The 27,813-nt window shown below is 38.4% G+C and overlaps 1 protein-coding gene across 1 annotated transcript in view; it reads left to right on the top strand.

The window, feature by feature from the left end:
• Nucleotides 1-219: 219 nt before the first annotated feature.
• LOC139745584 (liprin-beta-1-like) overlaps nucleotides 220-27,813 on the top strand; it is a 90,427-nt gene continuing 62,833 nt past the window's right edge. Inside the window, exons 1-2 of the mRNA XM_071655977.1 lie at nucleotides 220-1,053; nucleotides 4,907-5,136. Coding sequence (XP_071512078.1) covers nucleotides 981-1,053; nucleotides 4,907-5,136 — 303 coding nt within the window. The 5' untranslated portion in view covers nucleotides 220-980. The remainder of the gene's footprint in view (nucleotides 1,054-4,906; nucleotides 5,137-27,813) is intronic.

Here is a 27,813-nt window from a genome sequence, read left to right on the forward strand (position 1 = left end):
TATCTCATTCCGGCGCTGCTTTCCCCATGAGAGACCGCGTTGCTATGGGAAGTCACCGTTGAAGAGAGCCATCACCTGACTTGGGATGTCAACGTCGTGATTCCCGATGGTGATCGCCAGTCATCTTCTGCTCGGCAGTGGTGAAGTCTTCTTCCTCCTGCAAGCGATAACCAAATTTTGATATTCTACTTCTTTGATGATACTTTGGGCTCTCTCTCATTTGGCATCCCTCCAGCAGTTGCTAAATGTCATTTTATCCTAACGGACCGTGAGCGTGTGATGACGTAGAAGGAACTTTAATACTCTGCCAAGCAAATCAACTCACTTTTGATTATTATGCAGACCTTGCTCGAAGTCACATGCGAACAGAAGAGAAAATATATTAAACCGGAGTCTTTGTGGTGGACCTAAATTGGGTTGATGGAGTGCCCTTCTGAGGATTTCGAGCCAAGTCCGGAGTAAGATTACAGCGCCCCCTCTAATCCTACATATGTATGTCAAAGGAGAGAGGTGCGAGCCTCATCGACCGAGTTTTGGAAACTAAAAAGTGGATGCGGTAGCCATAGCAACGGTGCAAGAGCATTTATACTTCTGTGTTATCCAGAAAGCACAACATGAAGTGGGAATCGTGATGATGGAGACTTGTGAATTATCTCTTCATTTTTGAAGAAAATGCTAAAACGTGATTTGGCAGCTACATGTAGATGATGAGAAGATTTTCCCAAATGATGTGACCAAGAATTGCTGCACCAATTATTTTTGTTTTTACTTTTATAGGCGATGTGACTTCATTGGAACAGAATACTTAATGAACAACTCCATCACATTTTCCATTAATTGATGCTTGAGGAAAGGAGTATTAGCGGATTCAAATACATGTACGGTGCAAATGTACTTATCTCTGTCTGGTTGAAATTCTCAAAGGCTGAGACTTTGTGCACCACGGAATAAATTCAGGGAAGGGTCGCCAAGGCAACGGGATGACGAATCTTGCATCAGATGCCAGCCAGATGCTGGCTGCAGCGCTTGAGCAGATGGATGACATTATTGCAGGTAATTTGGTCAAATGCTGTGAAATGTTCTTCTTGCTCTAAAAGTGGTAGTACATTGTACATTGTAAATTCTCTAAGTTCTTTCTTCTTTTTTTTTTTTTTGGGGGGGGGGGGGGGCGGGGAGGTCTCATGGCTTTTCTGGAGGTACATTGTATAATGTTTGAAAACATATGACTATAAAATGGAGTATAATTGTAGTTGTACCCGTATGCCTGAACTCTCTATGAAAAGAAACAACAGGACATTTACAGTAAATGACACATGTTTTTTCATTGATACACGTAAAAGTATACTTCAGTTTGGGTGCAGTGACGTGTTTAATGCCACTTGCTCTCTTAATAGCATGATTTGTAATCATCATGATTTCTATTTTGTTTATAATCTACGAGGGTCTGCAAATATTCCTGTCTTCTCTGGTGCTTCTTGATAACAAGTCAGTGGTAATTCCAATTTGTCAGGGCTCTTCTATTGATTTGTTCTTGCTATTTAGAATCAGAGAGCAGGCTTACTGTAACTCTTGGGTATTTGAATAAAAAGATTGTTCTTTAATATTCTTTGTAACGAGATAATGTGCCAAACTCTTTGGACACACACACACACACACACACACACACACACACACACACACACACACACAGACATGTATGCTGTACCTACTATTTGAGTGGGGAATGTGGGAGCTTGATCACAGCCCACAAATTACTCACCTCCATGTTGTTATTAATAGCGGTCACAAATACAGAGATTACGTCCCAAATTCCCCTCGGGCGAGAAAAAAACAAAAGAAAAGTGGGCCACGAGCGTAATTAAATGCCTCCGATGATTCACCTCGCGGTTGTCTGCCATTCTGTAAAAGCTTCCTCCCGAAAACGACGTAAACAGAAGGAGAAGAAATAAAGAAGGGCAGAGTGGACATTTTCTGAATATTTGTTGAAACACCTGCGTGTTTTCAAAAAAGACAGTTTGGCACACAACAGCTGATAACATCTGTGACTGTCGAAGCGGTAGAAATATCGCCGTTGTGCAACGTTGTCGTGGGCATACAGTATATCTTAGTGCTGCACAGGGATACACACTATTGTACATGCTTTGGGAAGAGCTGTCTCGATTGCTTTGTGTTCTGTCACTATGTTGGGTGAGTCAAGTTTTCCACAAAAATTTTCTCTGCAGGTTTTCGCAAAGTTGTGTGCACAATGACAAACTTTGTGTTTTTGTAAATTTGTATGTCATGTGGTCGTATTGTACAATTGTTCTATTGAACATATCATGTCCTTTTTCCCCTTGTGTATAACTGTATACTCGTATACATTAGCTGGTATTGTACCTGTATGGGAAATCACACTAACCACGTGAAGACAAGGCCATGTGAAAGTTCTTCTATATAATATACAATAGATTGTGGACTGGCATCATTCCATTTTGATTTAGAACCCATATTTTCAGGAAAAAAAGCATGTTTTTTTAATTTTTGGTCTGTAAGTGTAAAAATAATACTGTCATCGTTATTATTTACAGTATGATTATTGTCATGGTTTTATTATGTACATTTGTATATATGATCATTCTCATTATCATGAATATTGTTTGATTTAAAAAAAATGAGATTGTGAAGGCAAAGAGAGAGCTAATGGGATTTTATTTTCAATGGTTAAAATCACATTCTGAGATTTTAGTAATCACACTTTTATAATATGGTAAGTTTTAAAGTTTGTTTGTTCCTTTGGCAACCATGGAAATTGAATTCCTTTCACAAGCTGATACAGAGGAAGGTGATTCAGACCTTTCCTCATAATAATAGAACAGGAAACTTCTTTACTTGTACAGTGTATGATATCTTGGAGGAAGCAGTACTATAGATTTCCAGTGCATTTATTTGGACCCCGAAGAATTTGGACTCGAAAAATTCCGACCGCTATTCTTGGTATTAATTGCGAGCATATTGTCACATAACATGGGGTTATTTCTATATTTCTTTTATAAAAAAAACCCAAACAAACTCTGAAGTGTATTATTGTATAGATTTCATACATGATGTTAGGAGACATTATTCTTCAACCATGCAAAATTTTGTGATGTTTGCAAAAGGGATAGGACCTTTAAATGTGAGCCACTTATAAACTTCAAACTAACCAGTTGGAATAGTACACCACCCACTCATTTATAGAGACAGAGCTTACCCAGGGGGTGAGACTGTCTGATGAACCATGCAGCATGAAAAACAAAACATTCCTCATCTGTCAATTGCCATGTTAGTGTGGAAGCTTGTCGCAATGATGAATGTGGTTTTCATGCATCCTAAATAATGACTTTTGACTTTTAATATGTGCGACGTGTTTGTTTGGCTTTTCTGTTGTTGTTGTAGTTGTCAAAGGAAAATGTGTGGTTTACCCTTGGAGCTTTACTTTTGTAGGGTAGGCATTCTTGTGGGCAGCTCATGCGTGGTGGGATGTACGTGTTAATCCATTCTTACACAGGAGGCTATTAGATGGGTAGCTTAATGTGCACCGATAACCAATGCGACACAATACAGTGGGTCTCTGCTTTCTGTGAAATCAAAGCACTGGCTTTCGTTCGGATCCCCTTTGTTATTGAAGACTGACAGCCCACAAGTTCTGAAGTGGGATTTTGTGCTGTATGTACAGTACACCTTGGCTATTTTCTGTTGTCGTTGATAGCTTTGTGTTGTGTCCAGCTGATTTCGCATTGAGCCCTTTAACACCGGGCAGCATTTTGGATGACCACCGGCTATTGTTCACGTGTGTGTTAATGACCGTCGGGTATTTCCTGGAGTGTTTCTAAATAGCGCCTGTGAAATCATACCCATAAACCCTCTCTGTGTGATAATCGTGGTCAGTTTCCTGTGTTTATCAGTGTGTGAAATCCTGAAACTCTCGGCCCTTCCACTCTTCAGTGGCGCATCAGTATTAACACGGCTGCGTGGTTGTGTTGGCTGGATGTACAATTATCTGAATAGCGCAGATTGTCTCAAGGTAGTTTTATAGTCATGCATTGCACAATTGTGATAGTGTACTTCTTGTTTGGAATGCCCCTGTAGTCCATTATAAAGAGGAAGGAAGTATTTTCACAGTTCAGGAATTGAGATCGCTGTCTACAGCGTTTAAACGTATGACACAGAGTTCTTACACACCGTCAAAGGTAACTGCATGGATGTTGTATAGTATCAGGCAGGAAATTACTCAGTTTACAAGGAAACCTGACATTGATCACTGGTCGTTTGCAGAATTTGGCTGGAATATCATAGACATTTTTTGTGCGGAAATCAAGGTACAGTATACATGATATGCACTAGCACATACTTGTAGGTACATTCGTACATTGTGTATCTTTCGTTCGGTCAGAGTCATCTTGTAGTATTGACATTTGTGTAACTTGCCATTGGTGCCAGATTGTCTTTTAAAAAAATGTCAATGTGTGCAAGAATTTTTGTGGAAGTTCAGGTGTTAAGGTGAAACAAGGTGCCTTTGTGTGATTACAGTGTTTTAAACAAAAGATGTTTGTATACCAACTTGTATTTTTTTTTTGTGTGTATGTATGTTCAAGCCAAATTTATTTAAAGAAGAAAAAAAAAATCAGTTTCTTTTTTAATGTCGATAATTTCAATGCCGAGTGTGTGCTGTCTTCCCTTTCTGTGGTGCAAGTTTAATGATGTTCGATTCTAGAATGCCCTACTTTTTACCAACAAAAGTTCTCTATTCTGCAAAATTGAGTGCCTAGGGGTACTACATTGTACTTGTACAGGCAGCTGGGATCTTCCTTTGCCCCTGTGCCACCGCTGACATGATCTTTCTGTGCCACCTTTGGTCTGCCACCTCTCTCTCTCTCTGCGCATGTAGGAACTCGCCTGCAATCGATGGACTACGAGAACGACGTCGTCGTCAACGAGAACCGGGTGAACATCACGCACCCGGTGGAGAATGGCTCCCACGCCGACGTGCCGCGTCTGGTGGACGAGCTGCGCTTCGCCGCCGAGCGAGCCATCGAGAACGGGGAGGAGAACCTCCTGAGGGACCGCATCGAGGACTCCACCAAACAGTACATCGTCCGGTTGCTAGGCGACCAGAGGGTGAGTGGATGACCAGTTGTCTTTACTGTATTTAACTTCTTGCTTCTGAGATAACATAATGTTTCCCCAAAGAGTTGGCACATGACATGCAGTGTACTGTAAAAGTGGATGTTTTCATGTGACTAATTTTTCACGCTCAGCCGGGTAAGAAGAGCTTCGCGTGTATTTAATTCTGCGTAATCAAGACACCAACTTCTGAAGCATATGGCTAGCAAAAATATTTGCGTGCTTTTATTTTCAGGCTAGTTTCTGGTTGTGCGAAATGTGTGAAAATTTCAATACTGTGAAAGTTACCACTTTTACAGTGCATGATTGTTGGCACACAGAATGATCCATCCTATTGGTGCGGAGAGTCCGGAGATGAAATCCAGAGGCTTATTACATTGTACCTTCCTTCAGAACCTATAGCCTTTCATGCTGTGACATATTAAACATTCTGTATATTCTGGACAGCAAAAATCATCATTCTGTAATGTTATATCATATTTGTTTGGTAGTTTATAAAGTGCCTCGAAATGGAGACAACTCCTTCAACCTATTTAAATGTGGGAGTCAGTGTCGTAGCATCACTTTAAACAAACTCTACCTACATAGCTAGTTATGCAAATTGTGTACTCGGCTGTGGTGTCTTTTTGGTTTTATGCTTGTGGCGTGTACTGAAGATTTCTCCGGAGCCAATTTCACAAAATTGTTCCCCTGACCGAGAACATCCCCAAGAACAATGTGGCTCTACTGTCAGATGATCATGTCTATCCACTTTGATTGCTCGCTGGTATTCGACAACCCCATGTACAATCTGTACATTGCAGTTGAATGCAGTTGCTCCTGCAGGCATTGGTTGACATTACATGTACCTTGCATCATTCAGAGTACAATGTAGCAAGTCGTATTGCTTCTCCACCAAAGTGATGTTTCGTGTGGTACAAACATGCAGAAGTCCCAACGGAATGATGGATTTTAGTTGTGGTAATGCATCACTTCACTGATTTCGCAGTTTAGTGGGGAAACCTCACCGACACCACCATTACACCAATATTAAGATCTACAAGCACAGACCAGGAAGAGCGGCTCTATTAAACTAGACCTGAAGTACAAACCTCTTATAAGTGTGCAAACCACTTTTCATTGTGGTTTGATACTTGTGTATTATAAACAATACTACTAAAGATATTTATTGAAAGATGGTTGTTTGAAAAACAAAACTGAACAAAGCAACAGAAAGTACTCAAATATTGAACATCTGCAAACCAGAAGTGGACACAAACATGCATGGGATGACTTTAGTAGATATAAAGATATGAGGATAGTTTGATAAAATTATCAGTATCAGCAAAGCAGAACTTGGTGCTGTGGAAAAAGTGCAAGCCATGAGCGACTGTACAATGTTGTGCATGCAGCTCATCTAGCAGGCTTTGCCTCTGTTTGCTTGTCTTTGACACACTACATTGTAAATGTATCCAGGCAGGACCACAAAGCAAACACAAGCAAACACAAATGAACAAGAAATGCATATTTGATGTTCAACCATGACTGTGACCTCGCTGCAGCATGCATTAAAGCACTGGTTTAATAGAAATGTCCCGGATCGGTTTCCAATGTCTCTAGTCTAGCTTAGCTTAGAAGTTGAAAGCTGCCAAGAAATGTTGGAAACTGATGCTCAAACTAAATACAGACTCAAAGCTAGTATATTTGATTGATCTCTTCTTTTGGAAGAATGTACATGTATTCCCTTGCAAATGAGTATTTACTGAGGATGTACAATGTTTGATTAAAAGGGTGTTGCATTATAGCTAGAACTGAAACAGATTATAGGTTTCAACACCAAACTTGAACCACAAGCACATTTTGCAGAGAAAGTAGAAAACAACAACAAACAAAACTGATAATGTAACCTTGGAACAAAGAAGACTTGCAGGTGTAGTTGCCATATCAACATCTAACATGCCCACAGCTGTTTGGTATTAATACCTCTGAGTCCTTTCTTTGCCAGGGATGTTAGAGAGCATGTTCAACACTATCTAGGGTTTTCTTTGCTAACTGACACTTTTTAAAGCATACATTGTACCTGTACAAAGGGTCCAAAACAACGTCATGGTACAACCCTGTGATTCATTGTATTAACAATATCGTTATAAAACATCAGTGCACATTTAACACTCCACTCCTCACTGCTTCTATTCTTCAGGTGTTTGCTGTATTTGCTTAAGGTAATGTTTGCACTCTAAAAGGTACCCTGTAAGATAAATATTGACTTGTGGGGATTATGACCGTATCTCTCCCTCATATCAGCAATTGTCACGTTTCTTGTCGTGATGATGTAGTATCATCTTAACAACAATTAGCTGTTTGCTTTGCAATGTAGACTATGCAATTGTGAGTGGAGTATGGACAAACTCTTTTGATTGCGCAAGGTATATTATGATAATGCAGAAATAGTACTTTGAGTTCAACAACTTTTGAAAGAGTTTCTATATGTAATTCTGAATTATTCTGTGAAGTTTGTTGAATCTTGTGTTTCAGGTGCTAATTATATTGTAAATGTTTTATGATGAAAGAGTAGAAGAAAGCACTCTAGAAAGATTTTCTTGGTCTGGGTAACCCAAGGAAAAGAATCACTGTGCCATTATCTGGTAGTAAACTGTGTCAAAAAGTATATTCTTGAACCCAAAACCAATATTATATGATATATATTTATAGTATTTTTTAAAAATTATTTACACGTCTTTCACTGATTACATGTACAAGGAAAGATGAACATTTGAGAGGACAGCTAAAAGCAGTTTTTCTACCAGTAAGCATTTGTGTGACCAAGCCATGCCATGTGTTTTGAATGTTTTAATTTTCCAACAAACGGATCAGTTTTTCAAACTCATAGAAGGGTTTGAACGTTTGATATTATAAAGAATGGAATATTTTTTTCGAGGAACTGTCCAAACTTTGCTTGAAAAAGAAAAGGAGCAACATACAAAACAGAAAGTTCCTGATGCTTTTTGCATCGAAGAGAAGAGTGCACAGTTGCAAAATACTATCTTCTTGATGTAATAGTAAATTTATTCATTTTCAGTACATTGTCATGGAAACAGTATAGAAGCTGTAATATTTTGCATCATAAATTCTTCACAAGATTGAAAAGTACAAACAAACAAAAACTATTCAAATATTTGGGAGGAGCAAAACCTTGTATTTGTTGAACTCCACATATAGTCAGGTGTTTTCCTAATATTTCGCCTTTGGCGGCAAAGTGTAATACATGTCATCTCTTCGTGCGCTCAAGCATGACCCTGAGTCGGCTTCCCTTCATCGGCCAATCAGAACGGAGTGGCACCAAGATGATATTGGATAGGGCATATTTTTAAAGAGACATGACGAGTTATTAGAAGAGTTGCCTATTGATCTTGTGAAGTAAAGAGACAGAAAATTACACTCATAAAATTATGTACAATGCATAACATGCAAAGGCTCTTAGAAACACAACATTTCACTAGAGAGAGAGAGAAAAAAAAATCACAACATACCATGTATGTTACTTTAGATACTCGGTAATTTTGGAAGATCCTATTCCAGTATATTTTCCGCTTGGCACTGAATGACTGTGCTTTAAACTCATGAGATTGTCTTGAGAATTACAATTATTGCAAGTTGCTGAGTTTTCAGCTCTAGAAAACAAGATTATGGCAAACCTCTTACAAAGGATTATAGTTCTCAGGTGGAGTGGGTATATGCACTAAATGTCAGCCCTGTATTTATAATGTGTAAGAAGTTAAACATGTTACAGTCAAGTCTCTAACGTGGATGAGATGTGGGTGCATGAAAGCATGGTATATTGCACATGCCTCGTGTTGTCAATATGCTTCACATGCTGTGTAAACATTGCAAGACAGGTGTACTGTACAGTTATAGTGTACATGTACAGTATGTACCCTTGTGAGTGCATTTGGGGTAGGGCAAGTCCAAGATAACACGCACGTTACGTATGGGACATTCAGAGACTTTTATGACCTGAAAAATAGTGTTAATGGCCTTTGATAATATTGAACTTCATCATGGTGATTGATATCTAGAAGAAGTATAATCTTGTAAAAAATTGAGAAAAATGACCTTGACAATTATATTCTAGAAGAGAAAATATGTGCCGTTACGTATGGGACCAGAAAAATTTTGTTTTTCTGAACATTTTTTTCAACCTCAAAACTCTCTGAAAGTATATCATTTTACAACTTGTAACTCACTGTGATGAAAGTCACAACACTCAAGATTATCACAGGTAAGTTTCATGTCATTAGGCAAAAAGCTCTAATTACAGGTTCTAATTAAAGACAGACATGACGTGTTACGTATGGGACAGTTACGTATGGGACAGTTTGTCCCCCATTCATTTAGTGTGTGAAGAACCATGTTTATGGGTATTTTGCATAGTCATTGAAGTAGAATCAGTTGAAACTACTCAAATACTGATCCAGATTGTCAAGGAAACAATATTCCCCAAATATTCACCATCATAATCATATTCAATCATATTTGTATATTTTTATGACCAACCTGGGTATGCATGCCCTTTGTCCCCCATTCGTTAAGTGTGTGGAGAAGCATGTTTATGGGTATTTTGCAAAATAATTTTGCAAAATACCCATAAACAAATTTTTGCATAATTATTGAGGTGGAATCAGTTGAAATTACTCAAATACTGATCCAGATTGACAAGGGAACAATATTCCCCAGATATTTACCATCATAATCACATTCAATCATATTCTATATTTTTTATGACCTATTTTTATCAGGATAGTTACTACTGAAAAATTGAATACCTGGTAGTTTAAAGTGTTTACTTCCATTGATGAAGGGCAGTTTGCCATTTAGTTTCAATAAAAAACAACTTGACACAAGAAATATTAAGTTTAATAAATAAGCAATACCTGCTGCGTGGAACCCCAGTGATCGAGTATACATATATGTCTGTCTGGCTGTCAGGTCATTGATTCGAGTCACACCTCAGTATGTATACCCATGAATTTTGTTGTGGCTACTACTGAAAACTGAATAAGGACAATTTGTGTATCACTTGCAATTAAAAAAAAAATCATTTTACATTTTATTTTTTTTCTATATATATCACAACCATTTCAAATTGGATCTCCATCACATAAACTTTGAATTCCTCTAGTCTTAGGATTTTATGCTCCTAAGTAATTCATATAATTGGTTTCCAATCATCTCTTTAAATGTTGAAAACTGAATCCCCATTTCTACAAAAAAACTATACCATCCCTTTAATGCTGATTTTTCATTGTGTATTTTGCCATTTTCCCCTCCCCCTTTCTGAAAATTGTTCAGTCAAGTTCATGTATTGTTTCAAGTGTCTATAACTCAAAAAGTAGCTACAATGTTGGGATGCTTTCTTCAGGATGATTGACCATTTGTGTACTGAGAGACCTTCCCAGCTAGCTACATGCATTCACATGCAATATGTATGAGGATGTCCCATACGTAACGCACTTGTCCCATACGTAACATTATTTCAATGCCTAATAAAAAATATTTCTTTTACTTTTTTTTCTTTTTTCTCTGGTATTTAATTTCTCTAAACAATAAATTAGAACTTTCCAAAAGGGCATTAAAATAACCTTAGCAATTTCAGAATAAACCTAAAAAAATGACCTCATTTTGTTACGTATGGGACATCTCATGATAGGACACGAGCTAATTTGCATAATCATTTGCATAATCCCTAAATTTTCATACCAAGTTAAACTATGTGATGAACTTCTTATGTCCACATATTAATCAAATATTATTTGCTTTCCTTTGAATTAATATGAATTTTTATAAATGTCCCATACGTAACGCTGTGTTTCACATATATGCAAATGAAGCCCTTGAAATTTGCATAAATTTACATAATATCATTTTTTCCTCCATGGAAATCAAAACTTCAACTCATAAGCTTCAAAATGATACCAAACATGTCAATATGGAGCAAAGATGAAATTTTGCCTTCTGAGGGGACCTTATCTTGGACTTGCCCGGTAGTATATCACACAAAATTTGTTTTACATTGATATAATGCTTTGCTGGCCATGCAACATGGCAAGTATTGTACTGTACCAGAATAAAATGTAACTCACAGGCTTTAATGGGACTGTACAGTAATGGTTGAGGTGAGGATTCAGGTTTATTACATTTTTTTGGTGAAATAATGAGAAACCTCCTTGAAATATGAAAGAGCATGTATGCGTATGTAATTTCAAGAAGGATTCAACATTTATTTGATGAAAATTGGCCTTGAAATGGCTGAGCTATCCAAAAAAAGCGGAGCTATCCAAAAAAGCGATCTTAATAAAATTGACAGGCCACGACTTTTATTAGGATCTCTTTGTTTTTCCTTGTTTTTAGATATCTCAGTCATTTCAAAACCGATTTTCATTAAATAAACTTTTGATTCTCCATACAATTGTATGCTCTTAAACATTTCATAGAGTGGTTTGTAAATATCTCGCAAATCCTTACAAGCTGAATTCTTATCTCAACCAGAACTATACAGTCCCTTTAAATATGTTTGTGTGCTTTCACACGCGAGGACATTTATTAAACTTTCAAAATACGCACTGTAATTCTTCAAGCTTCCGTTATTGAGATTAGAGTTTGATTAATCTAGCTGGGCAGATGACCAGACCCCCGATTGGCCTGTGTTCCATATCTCTGGGAGCAAATTGGGCCAGAATAATTTGATTAAGTCTGTCCAGAACACAGTGAAACATTCATTACGATTCCTGCAGACGATTGTGATGGTATAGTGGGTACAGCGAGGGAAAGTGCATGAAGGGGTTTACATTGTGAACCAATAGGAGATGGCTTTTAGAATGAACTTTGGAACAGGGGGGCATCAGATGCTGTCAAAAACTTCCTTCCCATTCAAATTCATCAAAACATTCATGGCTCATTTCATCAGAAAACGAACTGCCCAGAAATCAGCATGCACATTTTGAAATTCATTGTTTAAAGCAGAATTCTGTAAAAGCATCCTTCCTTGCAATGCCATTCATTACAAGTTAATACACCTTGAATATTTCTTTTTCAAAAGTAATAGGTCTACAAATGTATCTTTGGTTTCCTATAGATTTGTTTCAAACAGAAATTATGTAACTACCCAGCTCATTTTGACATTGACACAGTGTGACAAGATGCATTGTGCACACCTTTTGTTACATCACACTTCATACCCTTTATACACACAAAAAGATCTAAATTATCCAATAATGAAAGTTTGCATTGTTTCTGCCCAAAAGATGGGGCTGTAGGCAAAGCAATCAACAACAACAAAAATGATATTCCACTTTAATTTGCCAACCCCTATAGGTCTCGGTGTCTGCTAAAAGTCAAGTCACTCCGTCTGAAGGCAAATGTCATCAACTGATTGGATTAGATGGAAATGGGAATGTTTAGTCATAAAGAGCTATTATCGTCAAGGCAATTATCTGCATTTCTACATGACAAGCACAAATTGCAAACTCCAAGTTTAACGCAGGAGATTAACATTGAGTGGGCTTCATTTGCCGGAGGACAAGAATTTGGGAAATTCACGTCATATTCAGCAGAATTCTGCCACCTGACATTTTGACACCACAGTGTGTTTAACTGTTTATTCCCTTGTCTGTTTTCCTTCCTTCCATCTTGTGAGTTTTGAAATCATTTTTATGATCCATCGACTGTCTGCTGTTTCTTCTCCATATCTTTGTACTGTCTGTGGTGTGGTTGTAGTGTACAATTACATTAAACTTCAGTTGTCTTAGCAGGATACAGTTGTATACTGTGTTTGTACATTATTAATTTCATGCAGTAGAGAATATGCAATTACATTGTAAAGTCTAGACACAACTTTTGACTGATGGACGGACAACCCCAAAACAATGCCTCCGGCAACACTTTGTGGCAGAGGCATAAAAACCCTGGCTGCAAACTTGCATTTACAATGTACAAGTGTACTGCATTTTCATAAAACTTTCCATGTGAGTACAAAGAATACTCTGGCAGGTTTCAAGACAAACTTACAAATTTTGAATTCGGGGCACTACAGATGTATGTCATCATATCAAAGATCCGTAATACCTGCACCAGTGAACGCTCGCCGAAATCGCCTGGATCTGACTGTTTGTTTTGCGTCCTGCAGTCGCCAGGATGAATAAAATGAGTGATGGGATGTGGACTGCTGTCCACTTCGTCTCCGTGCCCTTTCACTATTTTCTGCGCGACCTTTCAAAGAAGATATCGCTCATCACAGCACGGAGAGGCAGCTTTTCGTTGCTCTACTCTTGCTGAAAAGCCGACGAATATCAAGTTTCACAATCAGTATTGACCAATGAAGAGGAATCCAAATCTTATCTGAGTATGGTATGTGTGTGTACATCTGATTTTTGTGTTTCACAAGCATGCATGACATGGGAAGTTTCGCAGGACTCTGTGCATATCCCAGGCTTTGTGTTTACCACAAATAATAATCCTCTTGACATGTATGAATTCAATTCCTTCATCTCTGCAAGAAAGAAAGAAAAAAAACCCCAGTCAATTATCAGTTCTGCAAATAGACCTGCGGTACAAACTACTGTAAAAGTGGAAATTTTCGCGGTGTTGAAATTTTTGTGCATTTCGCGCAACCAGAAAATAGCGCGAAAATTAAAGCCCATGAATATTTTTGCTTGCCATATGTTCCTGTGCGTGATGTCTTGATTCCGTGGAATTATAAACATGCGAAACTATTCTGACCCAGCCAAGCGCGAAAAATTAGTCGCGCGAAAATATCCACTTTTACAGTATTTTTTTTGGTGAAGTATAATTAGATCATCATTTTGCAGAGATTTTTAGTTGTTCATGTACTGATCCGTTTTCTTCATGTTTCAAAGTGTAAACTCATCAGCTGTTACTGTACATGTGTACACATTGTAAGTTTTCTGAGCACTACAATCTGCAATAATATCCTGAGCATTTGACCTTGAGTATGAGGCAAGTGTTGATAGGGGGATTCCCCCCAGACTTTCGAAAACTCCATCACCACCACCGTGCCTTCAGTTGAGATGAATGAATTGCATCTTTTCGTTTAGATTGTCATCATGTTTCAATGAATGCTTTTTAAGTGTCATCTACCGAGAATCGTGAAGAAACACAACAAAGGAAAGGAAGTGAAGAGGAGTGCAAGGACCATTGTCATCGTATTACGAAAGTGAAAGTTGTGGTGATGTAAAAATTTGATACGGATAAAACTTTGTGTTTCGATGTCAAGCTGTTGGCTGCAATGAGGATGGCTTGGTTTGACACTTGATTAGTTAGGTTCAGACGACAGGCCCTAACCTCGAGGTTAAGCTCTTGCCCCCCTTACTTCGATGTGCATCCACAGGATGAAGCTTAACCCCGACGTTAAACTCCTGCCCCTTTGAATGCTTTGATTTTTGTGTCCACACGGTGCTTAACCATGAGTGGGGACCCCCCCGTGGTTAGAGCGCTAACCCTGAGATATCTCGTGGCTCTTAACATCGAGCTAACCTCGAGGTTTGCTAACTACGAGTGCGTCTACACGGTCCCTAACTACAAGCTTAACCTTGAGGTTTCCTAACGTCGAGGTTAAGGCTTGTCGTCTGAACGTAACTACTGTCATTACAATTGTACTGTAGGTGCCAAGTATCCCTTATTCTGCGGGAGAATTCCCCGAAATGTATGCATACTGTATCTCCTCCACACTTCCCTGTGCATTCGTTAATGAGCCAAAATGGTCACTTGGTCTATAAGATGCAACCTGTTCATTCTTTGTTTGAACAAGACTTCCATGAATTGGTATGTAGCTGTACACTGTACATCAGGCAAGCTTGTATGCATTTGGAATTTTGTTTTGAAAATGAATGAAATGCCTGGTCAACTGAAGAAAAAAAAGCTTCCGTTTTAATAGAAATGTGCACATGAGCTAATTACAAACCGGCTTTGCGCAACACATTAATGAGAGTCTCTAATTTGGGAATTACTTTTTCTTTTTCATCATTAAAGATGCATGTAGAGTATACGCAAGATTATCTCACCAAATTTCCTTTGGTGTCTTCTCTTGCTGTACTGTGGGAATGCTTTAATAGTCACCCGGGCAATTGTACCACAAAGTTATTGCCTTTTTGCTCTCATCACCTTATGAGCATAAATAGTACAATGTAGGTGAGCAAGAGGATTATGCCTTGAATGCTTCCAACTGGATCTCCATTTTGCTGTTGTTTTATGCTTTTGCCAAGTTTATATTTGGCAACCTCAGCTGCTAGTCCATGTTTTTGTACGCCCGGCATCGAGATGCGAGTGTTTTCTGGTGTGTAGACCGCCTTCTTTACGTCAGAGATCTTGCTGTCAGAGATCTTGCGTCAGAGTAATATTCGGCAGTGTCAGGGGTATCTGTCAGATAAACCAGGTGAAGTGGATTCCCCAACTTCCCACTTCACCCCTCTGAGGGTAGGACAGCTCATGTGGAGGGAAATAGGCCAGCTGTGGCTTTAAAGGGAAACATCACGCCACATTCAATTTGATTTTTTTTTTTCGTAGAGTTTGTAGTAAAGTCAAACAAATAAATCGGACTGAAAGTTTCAAATATCATATGAAGAAAGTTGGAATATTGAAGTTTCATAGCATTGCCACACATTTTCTCTCAAACTGGATTATCTTTATTACAAGCACATACAAGTGCATTGTACATGAATTATATAGATTTTGAAACAAATTGAAATAGGAATATTATCACTTTATAACAAATTTCTGTTCTTGGTACAATAAATGCACAAGACTGAAATACCAATTGTATTTCTGTCTATAATATGGCAACATATAAATTGCTTTGGTTTAAAAGGTATAATTTTTAAAGTATTCTAGCCATAGAATGATTTTAAAAATGTCTCAAAATATGAGTGAAATGATTTATCGAGTAAAAACAAACAAACATAGGAATGCTGTATGAAAGGCCAGTAATGGATTTGAAGATGTACAGAGTTCTGTAATACCCTTGAGTGGCAAAGAAAAATTATATTTTGTAAAACAAAGATTACATCTGTATATTACTACAAAAAGACTTCATTTCAGGTTTATGATTTCATTTTAAATAGTTAACTTTTCAATGAATCTTAGAAAAAAGCAATTGTAGTGGTAGACATTTCTTTTTCAAGATTATCGAGAAATGAAGGTGAAATTTGTGACAAATTGCCAAGCTCTTGATCTAAAATCGAAATGTGACGTGGGGGCCAGTTGGCATATCCTCACATGGGACTTTTTTTGTTGGAGTAGGCTTTTTATGGTTTTAACAGCAAAATTGATGATTACCAGTGCTTCCTTTACAGTCAATGAATTGCTTCTGTATCACTTCCAAATTTCACAATTATTTATCGGAAGTTAGGTATTCCTTCACCAGCATTGGACTGCGCTGTACTCAAATTGATACTCAGCTAGACAAAGCTTAAAGGGCTAGTACAGTTTTGGTGGAGATGAGAATTGGGCTTTTAACTTTTTGCAGGATACCAAGAAAACACTTATGATATAGTACAGAACATACCATTTTGAGAGGGATTCAAAGTTTATTTGACGAAAATCGGGTTTGGAAAGACTGAAACATCCAAAAACAAAGTAAAACAAAGCGATCGTAATAAAGTGTGGGTCCCACACTTTATCAGAATCGCTCTTTTTTTGATATCTTAGCCATTTCAAAACCAATTTTCATCAAATAAATGTTGAATTCCTCATAGAACTACATGTTCTTTCACATTTTATAAGAGGTTTCTCATTATTTCACCAAAAAATGTTAGAAACCTGGAATTGGGTCTCAACCATAACTGTACGATCCCTTTAAACTTGATTAACATGTACCTTGTACCTACTTTTAGAATAGAGTTGTGTAGCTGGTGGTGCAAAAAAAAAAGATTTGAGTTCATCAACATCATATGAGACTCACTGAAGTTTGAATGGTTTTGAAATGTTTCAGAATTACTGTAAAACACAATATTTTTGTGGCATAAAATTTCCGCGAATAGGAGCCAGTGGCCTTTTTCACAGCATGAAATTTTCGAGAGTTGCCTCTAACATTCAATGCATTTTGTAGACAAGAACTTTCACGTACATTTTAATGTCGCGAATTTTGGCTCTCGCAAAATTCGCAAAATTGAAATACACGCAAAGGTTCCTCATTTTACAGTTACAGCACAATTGTCAAAACTTTTGTGTGGTGGAGTTTTTTTTTAGCGTCAATATACAGCTCAAGTTCATCAATTTCTGATGAAAAAAGTGAGCCATTTCCATTTTAAATGGCATTTTCAAGCAATTGTTTAAAAGTACATTGTATGTAAAGTTAGTATGATTTTCAGGGATATTATGGGTATGATGCAAGTGAATTCAGGTCACATGACTGAGGCAAATTCTGCGAAAGTGCTGATGGAGAGAGAGAGTAATCACTTGTCAGGTGATTACAACTTCCTTGTTGTTTATCCGGTTTGCCTCAAAATATTGCCAATGTGTTGCTTTCGTTCTGTAATGCTCATTGAATATAAAATTTCCCCAGTGAGGTTCATTCCCGTTGTGTGAAAATAAGTACTCATGACTTCCCTACATATTGGAGTTGGCATGACTGACTGTGCAACAATTTCAACCCACGCATTGTGTGAGGTGCATCTGATCGCCGTGACGACAACACCGAAATAGTTCATCTCACCATCTCACAACATGTGACATGCCAGTGATGATCAGACAGTACAGAATGGTGTGAGATCATATTCCTTTAACACTGCCAAATGAGGGGAGGGAAGGGGGGCATTTTGCTGCTGAAGTTATTTTCTGAAGTACTTTCATTACATGTAGATTGGTACAAACTCTGAACTTTACTGCACATCCTGCTTTGCAGAGCGATGATATGAAACATGGTTGAAGGTATTACACTTTGAAAAATTCAGAAAAAGCTGCAGAAATTTGCCAATTTGCAACAGAAACATGTCCATTTGTATGTTAATCCAAATGTGTTGTCAATTTAAGGATCGATACTAATTTATTGATTAACATTATAGATGCTTTTTATAATTCTGTAATAAGAAGAGAAAAACAAACACTGTCGTATAGGGCCTTAACAAAGAATTAGTTTTTGTGATTTATGTATGTTGTAATTTTGTGAAATACCTGAATAGAATAGAAAGAAAAAATATTGTACTGAATCACAGAAATTTGATTGGGGATTCAACTGTATCAGAAATAACCAAAGGGGTAGGCCTACTATATTAAATGTTCCTGAGGGCCAGTTAAAGAGGAGCGAAAAAGAGGGCATGTTTATAGCGAAACTTTCAAGGTGGGTTGTCAGAAGCAATGATTTCCCTGTCTGGATGAGACTTGACAACTTTGTCTAGGAGGATGACCCAGAGAGGAAGAGGAGAGGCTGTTGGGGATTAGGAGGGTGGGGGAGTTTTGAAGATGGAATAGAGGTTGTGAACTAGTCTTAGGTCAAGCCAGTGACTCTTTTATCAGTGCAGCAATTACTTGTTTCATGTGTACTTTTATAGCTATTTATCTCATTGATTTATTAACAGTCATGCACACATGCAGAAAGTAAGCCAGAGTGTTTGCTACTGTAGGTGAAGTATTGATGGAAATGACATTACAAATTTTTTATTGATATTTTCATAAATTTTTCTGTTGATGATAGCAGTTATTGATAAAGCGGTTCAGTCATTTGGCAAGTTAACAAATTGAACTCGAAACACAAAATATTTAGTCAATTCTGTGTTTGAGATTTAATAATCATTCATCGATATACTCCGTATTCTGTTGTCAATTCAGTTTTAATCCATGTGGTTGAAAAAAAAAAACAGCTTTATTGTTTCTGCTGAGTTCTATTAAAGCCTGATCTTGCTTGCTAAAATCTTACAAACTGTCCGTGTATTTAGATGGTTACAATAACAAAAACCACTTTAAGCTTGTTTTTCTGTTTTGCATTCCGCCAGATTGCTCTGTACGCAACAGTGTGTATAAAAGAGCCTTGTTACAATGATTTTGTTTTCATTTTGATAATCTCATTTCTTTTCTTTATTTACCTAGTACAGTATTTCAAATATTTATTTGGGTGTGTATCAATGTATTAAATTTCATATCCAATATTCATCATTTTGTTTCCATTTTTTTTTTTGTATAATTAGTGTACAATTGTATCTATTTTATGAATTCTTGAATGAGTTTTTTTTTTTTGTGACAAATGACCCAAAATTGCCTTGTATACCTTCTGCAGAATATGAGCATTATGATATTACAAGACAGCTAACAAAAGGTGATTGAATACAACATGTAGTTACCTACAATGTGTGTAGTACATATAATTCTCTGGAGACTACAGTAGCATCATAAGGAAGGTCTTTGAAATATTTTATGGTGGGTCTTATTTGCTGAGTCTGGTGAAGAATTCTAGGTGTAAGCAGTATCACGTCAGTGATTTGAAGCGCTTGACAGGGTAGGTAATAGACCATGAGCCAATAATAGGATCGCTGGCTGTACCAGGTGGCTAGTCTTTGATGATAGACCTCTGTTTCAAGTGTTCAGTCCGATGCTGACAGAATAAAGCAGGCATATACAGTAGGCCTATTAACATAGTACATCATACGAATGCTGGATTTGCTGTACAGTATTAAAGTATGATAATGCTGTGGTTATTTGAGGGGGGCTGTATTCAAATCTAATTCAAGGAATATTCTCTATACATTAGCACCTGTTAAACCCAATATAACATCAATATACAAGGCATTGTGGGCTAAAAAACAGTACACGTGTACTAGTAAACTACTGTGGAGCAAGAATTTTTGCAAATTGGCCGGTGCCGACGGCCTTTTTCGTGGATTGAAATTTTTGTGAATTACCACTAGCATTCAATGCATTTACATATTGTAATGTAAACAAGAACTTTTGCATGCATTGTGATAAGTTTGCAAATCTTGGCTCTCGCAAAATTCATGAAATTAAAATGCACAGATAAGAGACTGCTTGTTTGAAAGACTTTTTGAAATGGTTCGAAGAGGCTGCAAATTTTGGCCGTTGTATAAATTGGGGTATTTGTAAACCTTTAATATAAAATGTAGCATAATCATTTCAGTATTCAATGTAGGCCTACATTGTATGCAATGCCCTCCATTCGTATTATCTGTTGAGGACGGACTGATTTTGCTTCAACATGCATTTCCCATAGACACCTGCCTGAGTATACTCGGGACTCGTCCTCAAGGGGTTACATGTACATTTTAAGTTGCTCTCATGCTATGATTCCTGTGCACACAAGATTGCAATCATCATATTCTTTAGAGTGCAGTCTGTCAGGCACCCCATGCAATTTTAATAGGAACAGAGAAACCTTTTGAAGTCTCTTTCCTTGAGACTAGCCTCAAGTATACCCTCAGATTATACACTGTCTGGGCCTGGTGAATTACTGTAAGCCTTTCCACTTGACATTGGATGCTAGCTGAACTGAAAGTACCGGGAGCGTCACTTGGAGAATACTTCTGCCACTGGGGCAGAGTTTTTTGGTGTCATGGTCCGTCAGCAATGTCCTCTTGAATAACTGTGACAACTTCCAGATACACATGTAGATCTGTTGTGTTGCAGGCAAAACAGATGTAAACAAAACTCGGAGATCGTAAAAATACCACATGACTCAGATGGGGAAGTATGCCACCGAAAGTTGAACTTTCGGCCCCCACGAAAACGACCAACTTTTGAAATCTTATCTCCGTCAGGGCTTTCGTTTTAAAGTGGTGCTCCATGATCGGATTGATGCGTCTCCAAAAAGTTTTAGGCTGGTGAACTGGAGACTTGGGCCCCGTTGCTAGAAACTTTGCGTTTAAACGCAACTTGCAACTGATTGTCACTGGCCAATCAAAATCATTGTTGCATGCATGTCTTTTTAATAGGGCAGACCCTGAGCCAATCAGAATGGTTGTTTCAAAATTAGCAATTATTTGCAATTGATTGCAACTTTCTTGCAACGGGGCCCTGGCCAGATACGTACGATAGGTTCGTTCACAAGCACATCTGAAAACGGCAGTTTTCAAAACCCAATTTTCGGGATGGGATGTGAAAACTGATAAATCTTGTCTGTGGACCCCCCCCCCCAAAAAAAAAAAAACAAAAAAAACCAACAACAAAAAACAAAAACAAAAAACAAAAACAAAAAACAAAACAACAACACACACACAAACAGACAAACTATACAATTTTACAGTGTAATTGTTCTCAAATGCATCTTTATTTATCCATTTATCCATAAAAATTTATCCATTTTTATCTTAACCCTCACAATGCATTAACTTGCCACATAGGGCCTACAGTATATTACACTGAGGGGTGGGGGGGGGGGGGAATTGATGCTTACCACCAAGTCTCTACTTTGGGGTTACTTTGTCAGATACAATGATATTAAAGAGGTTGCTAGTTTAAAGTAGTTTCTCTGCTGTTTTTCCCCATAGTTGAACTTTGATGCATGGATGGTTGTGATGAGGGAATTTTCTGTCCAGACAATACAACTTGTTTCGAAGTGCATTTGGTAAAATTGCCTTCAATATTCTTCATTAATTTCAGTTGTGGTTCCATCTCGGATGCATGGCAGCTCACATTCCTCTTATCGAGAATGGTAATGGAGATTGACTCTGTCATGGGTTGCATGGGATCAGCATATTTTTATACCAGTTATTACACTAGGGAAAAAGATATATATAAAAAGGGTTGAAGACTTAAATCAAAAGGGCAATACCATTAGTACCGAAAACCATGGAATTTGAAAGGACTGTCAGTGTGGAAATTGCTCTGTTTTGGGCTTTCTCCACGCCGCGATTCTACCGTGTTGTGTCATGATTTTTGTGAATCAAAACATTCCTATGTCAAGGAAACAGGAGATGGATCTCGAGCCTTTCATACTTCGCTTGGAGTTTGGTTGAGAAGCTCAGGGAATGATTGGGACCAATCTAAGAAATGAATGAACATCTCTGGTTCAGTTTTTGGTCAGTGGTGGTGGCACACTCGTGCATACTGTGACAGTGCCTTGTACGAAACTCTGTGAGTATGAATTGCCTTTGGGCGACCAGTGCAACAATCATTCGTGGGTTGATCTGCACAGTTGTCTGGTCGATGGAAATTGTCGTGAGGAGGAAGCTTGTTATTTTAATTAGACTCTGGGTCGGTATGTGATTACATCAAGGCTATTCAGACATTGATGCATGGCTCCGTGCCCTGTATTCTCGACGCTAGTCTAGCCGTGCCAGTCCCCATGCTTTGCGGGACGACGCAGCGCAGATTGACTTCGGTTGCCTAGTCTCGGCTTTTGTGGTTACACAGCCAAAATCTGCACAGCAAAGAAGACCCCAGTGCGTCAGTCTATCAGTACGTGTCCAGATGACTGGTGAACACCACCTGTATGGAGGGCGAAAACCAAGGGGGATTTGAACCTGGGATCTTGGAGAATCTCGGTGGATTTGTGACTTTCTGTTTTCTCTACCAGCAGGCTGTCTGGCAGTAATCTCCTTTACCCCTTGTTATCGCAGAGATCCGCAGCATCACGCCGTCGCCTCAAGAGCCTCCGAGCTACTGTACCTGTAATTGATGTCAATGAATATAGATTGATCGGTCGATGTGTTTCAGCGTCACTGTTGTCATATATAAATGCCATCGATGTATGATGATCGTAGACTCACACAAGGTTGGCACCGTGTGCTCATAGCACTTGATATTGCTACAGCAAAGAACTAACCCTATGCCTCTACAGTAGTCGATGCATCTCTGACTTTTAGAACTCGGAAGCTCACAATTCGTCACCAGGTTGTACCCGTTCTACATGGGCGATCCCCCGATCGTTTTGGTCCAGTTCATTCATATATCTGTGTCTGTCTGTCATCCAGCTCTGATACAGCGACTTGGTCCACTGCTTACAATCGTAGGTACAGCACTACGCAGCATTGATTGACAATTACCGCTCTACCATTCCACCGTGTGCAACTCTGTGAACAACTTCCCCCGGAGCCGTATGCATGCAGGGCCTGGATGAAGTCCATTGTACCTCTGCACTGAAATTGGCACCGCATCACTGGTGGTACCCAGTTCCGTTTCAGCGAGCCCCAGTTCCGTTTTAGTGAGCCCCAATTCATTCATCCAATCTCACTCATTTTAAAGCGTCATCTTTTCTTTTTAAAAAGCGACACCTGGGCATTGTACATCAAGACACTGTTTGAGCAGGTGTGCACGATGTAGGCCTACTTGCACACAGATAACATAGTCGATTGATCTTGAATTGTTTGCCGATACTACCCAGGGTGGTTTAGAATTGCACACCTTGCAAAGAGCCCTCACACTCTTCTCGGGCTAGGAAAAGAGAAGGAGTATCTTGCCAATATTGGTGTAGCTACCGGCATCAATACCTGGAATACATTCAAACGCAACCAATAGAGAGCTCAATCTTGTCAGCATGGCTAGAAAATGTCACCAAATGGAGTGGATTTTATACCGCACAAACCAAGTAAGTTTTAAGTCTTTCCTTGATTAAGTCTAGATGTATTTCCATCTTAGTCTTTACATTTTAATATGTAGAAAAAGAAACAAGACAATTTATTGCTGTGGAAATGCAATCAGATTGTCCATGTGTATTCCCTTGACTGGGCAGTATTTGGGGTTTTAATGTTATGATATTTATCGCGTTGAGGAAAAATATATACTGTCTCCTGTGACCGTTATTAAAGGAGTTGCATAGTTTTGGTTGAGATGGGGGATTCAGATTTTAACTTTTTGAGAGATGATAAGAAACCCACTTATGAAATATTAAAGAGCATGTAAGAGGAATTCAAAGTTTATTTGATGAAAATTGTTTGTGAAATGGCTGAGATAACCAAAAACAAAGTAAAACACAGAACATTGTCCTAATAAAAGGTGGGTCCCACCTTTTATTAGGAACCTTTTTTATATATATATCTCAGCCACTTTATTACCAAATTTCATCAAGTAAAGCTTTGAATTCCTCGTAAATAGAATTGTATGATCTTTCATATTTATTAATAAAAGGTTAAAGAGGTTTCTCATTATCTCACAAGAAAAGATGGAAACTTGAAAGCACATCTCAACCAAAACTACAATGTATACCATCCCTACAACGCATTTTTAGCAGGGATTAATCTATCCTGATTCTTATCTCAAATATCCAAAGATGCCAAGTTCAAAAAACTTTTATAAGTGAGATTTAATGACTCAGCATCTCGGCGCTTGCGCGCATGCGCACGCGAACGAGGGGGGTGTCCCCCTCCCATGGTAGGGAGCTTTTTTAAATCATTAGCTCTTAATGATGCGATCTGGTGCATACTTAAGTGACTATTTTTTACTAATTTTGAAAGGCAAAAGGGAAATATACCTTCAGTTGCAACTATCACTTTAATCCTTTGAGCTATGCTCCTTATTTTTGGCCCAAATTGCAGACTTCACCAGATGCGTGAGAAAAATGGGAGCCATGCGTGAGATCGTGAGACAGACCCTATATAAATGCTTGAGTCTCACGCAGAATATGTGAGACTTGGTAGCTCTGAATATCCCCCATCTTATAAGGTGTGGAGGGACGACAAGGATAATCATTCCCCCCCCCCCCCCCCCCCCGCCCATATTTGGCTTCATTTTAATAGCCATGTCAAATTATTGAAGAATACTGGTTATATCCAGGCATGAGTCTACCACTTTAAAGCCTAACCCTCTACCATGTTTTAATACATAGGAGTTGACTCCGTAAAGGGACCGTACAGTTTTGGTTGAGACCTAATTTCAAGTTTCTAACTTTTTTTGGTGAGATAATGAGAAACCTCTAATGAAATATGAAAGAACATGTAATTCTATGAGGAATTCAACGTTTATTTGATGAAAATTGGTTTTGAAATGGCTGAGATATCCATGAAAGAGCGATTCTAATAAAGTGTGGGACCCACACTTTATTATGATTGCTTCGTTTTACCTTGTTTTTGGATGTTTCTGTCATTCCAAACCCGATTTTCATCAAATAAACTTTGAATTCCTCTTTTTAAAATGGTATGTTCTGTACAATATCATAAGTGTTTTCTTGGTATCTCACAAAGAGTTAAAAGCCCAATTCTCATCTCCACCAATACTGTACCATCCCGTTAAGCCGTTAAACACTAGTCCCTAGTATTCTCGGGCAGGTGTCTATGGGAAGTGCGTTATAGCAAAATCAATTCATCCTCAGGCTCAATGGGTTTAGTCCAGAGGGTGTGCATAGACGAGGTGTTACAGCAAGATGAGATTGCATTAGCTCAATTGAACATTCACAAAGGTGCACGAAGCCTGTTGTAAGAGGCAAAATGGATTCGGGGAAATAAAAGAAGGACATTAAATGTGGAGTGACTCATCTTCGTGCAATCTTGTTATCTTTTTTTTTTTCTGTCCCCATATTTACCTCTGCATGTGTATATAGCCCCTAGCACTTCTTGTCTACACAGGTATGACAAATACAGTGCTTGTATAGCCCTGGTTTATCTCTGACAGTCCTTGTATTTGCATATAATCAATGGCAGTAAGAAATGGATCACATTTGCAAGTAGCAGACACTCTTCAGATGTGATTGTGCAGACCTTCTGTTGTTACAAAGCTATTGTTGTATGTACTCAATTGTAGATGGGGAGGGTGGTGTTGAGATATTTCACAGTCATTCATATTCTTAGGCAAAGTTTGGGTTAGGCCTATTCATAAAGAAATGAATATTAAAACCAATGTCTCATTATGTGACATGCAGTTTATGAAATTTTGCTGAACTTTTCACCCACACATGCTTTTATCCAAACATTCAGTTGTGTGACCTTTGCTACATGTAAGTACTGTGCCTGTATGTAGATATGCTTTGTGTTTTTCCATCGGTGAGCCTTTGCATGACACTGTGTATCTTGATTTGTTTATCATTCATGTAATTAGGTTTGTGGATAATGAAAATTAATTGAGGGCTCTATTCTTGGGGGGGGGGGGGAGGGATTGTTACTCTGTCTATGGGTGTCGTGCAAGACAAGAGAATAAGTACGTTTATCTTTATGAAAACTGCACAGAGATTATCAACTGGCAATTCGTCATGGTTGAAGCATCCCTTTAAATCCCTCTGGCCATCCTGTAAATTTATGGCCGCTGTCCCCCTAAACTTGACCCCCAGACCAGTAAGACCCCTGACCAGTAAGACCCCTGCCCGTCCATCCCATCAAGGAAGATTCTCCCCAGTAATATAGTGGAGTCCTTGTTCAACGGGGCAGATGGCAAAGTCATTGCATTGATCCATCCATCACGCCTCTTACTCGCTGGCATCCCAAGATTGCCTGGAATGCGACGAAAAAGCCTTGTCAATTTCGGCGGAGCCTGGGCGAAATCCACACTGATGAATTTACTGCCCACTTAGTCTTGCCCTCTCAGACTCGTTCTTGGAGTAGTTCCACACCTGCACAAGGGCAACATAGTGAAATCATATTTGCGGGCTTAATACTCTTACAGTGTACATCTGCTGGATTGTACAAGGGTCTGCAAGCAATTTAAATGCCATAATGCGATAATAATCTGATATGAATTATACTAGACTAAATGATTATTTCAGCCATCTACATGGGTTCATGCCTGCCAAAACTATGTTGTATCAGATCCCCCTGAACATATGACAGGCGGTTGCAAATTGCAGCAGGGTGTCAATAATTCATGAATTGGAGACCATCGAGAATTACTCGGGCCCTGTCCATATCGATGGAAAATACAGTGTATACTGTAGGCCTACACTCCGCGACTTTGATATCACTTTATACTACTAGATATTGATAAATCCGGACTACGGATTCCGTATATTGTTCTGAGTCACATACTATGTGTATTGCATACCGGTATATATACGTACCTGAATTTACAGAAGAAAAGACAAGAAATTTACTGTATCAACCAGTAGATGTAGGGGAGATTTAACAGTCCTCCAGCTAGTTTATATTAATGTCTTTTTCTATTGCTCTTTTCATGCTGGTGTCTGTAGGGAAATTCCATTGTGATATCATATTTCTTTATAGGAAAACTGAAAAATCAGAGAAATCAGGCCTCCTGTACATTGTATATCCATTAAATATTGGTTTCAAAAAATTATGAACTGTAAAAATGTCTTTATACAGAGTAAGACAAATTGACAATTCTATACGTGATCAGGGAGGTGCTTACCTCCTTGGTGTGATCATAGTGTTGGACAGCTCTGTTTTGTTCACAAAATTTTAGTGATCTCCATTTCTCAAATATTTTAGAACAGACAGAACCTACAATGTATAGCTGTTGAGGAGGACATGCAGGAACAGATTAATTCTTATACAAGAACAGGTCTGGAAAAAAAGAATTTCTGTGGTGAATTTGCACTGATCTACATGTACACTGCAGGCCTACTACTCTTGAGTTGTTGTTTTTTTTAAATAAAACTGCATGATATTGTAATGGAATTTCCCTTGAACTCATCACTTCAGTGATTAAGGCAGGTTTAAAGTGATCCTCTTTTTTATGGGGTGGGGGGAAACTCTCATGATGTAGAACAAATTGTGCTGCTTTCATCTGTTTGGACAAAAGTCAAGAATCATTGCTACATGTATAGGCACTTAGTGTCCTAGGGGAGCTAACCCCATG

Source organism: Diadema antillarum, unplaced genomic scaffold (genome assembly GCF_040938485.1).
Source record: "Diadema antillarum isolate AM-2024a unplaced genomic scaffold, OU_Dant_1.0 seq00001278_RagTag, whole genome shotgun sequence".
In the NCBI taxonomy this organism is placed as follows: Eukaryota; Metazoa; Echinodermata; class Echinoidea; order Diadematoida; family Diadematidae; genus Diadema; species Diadema antillarum.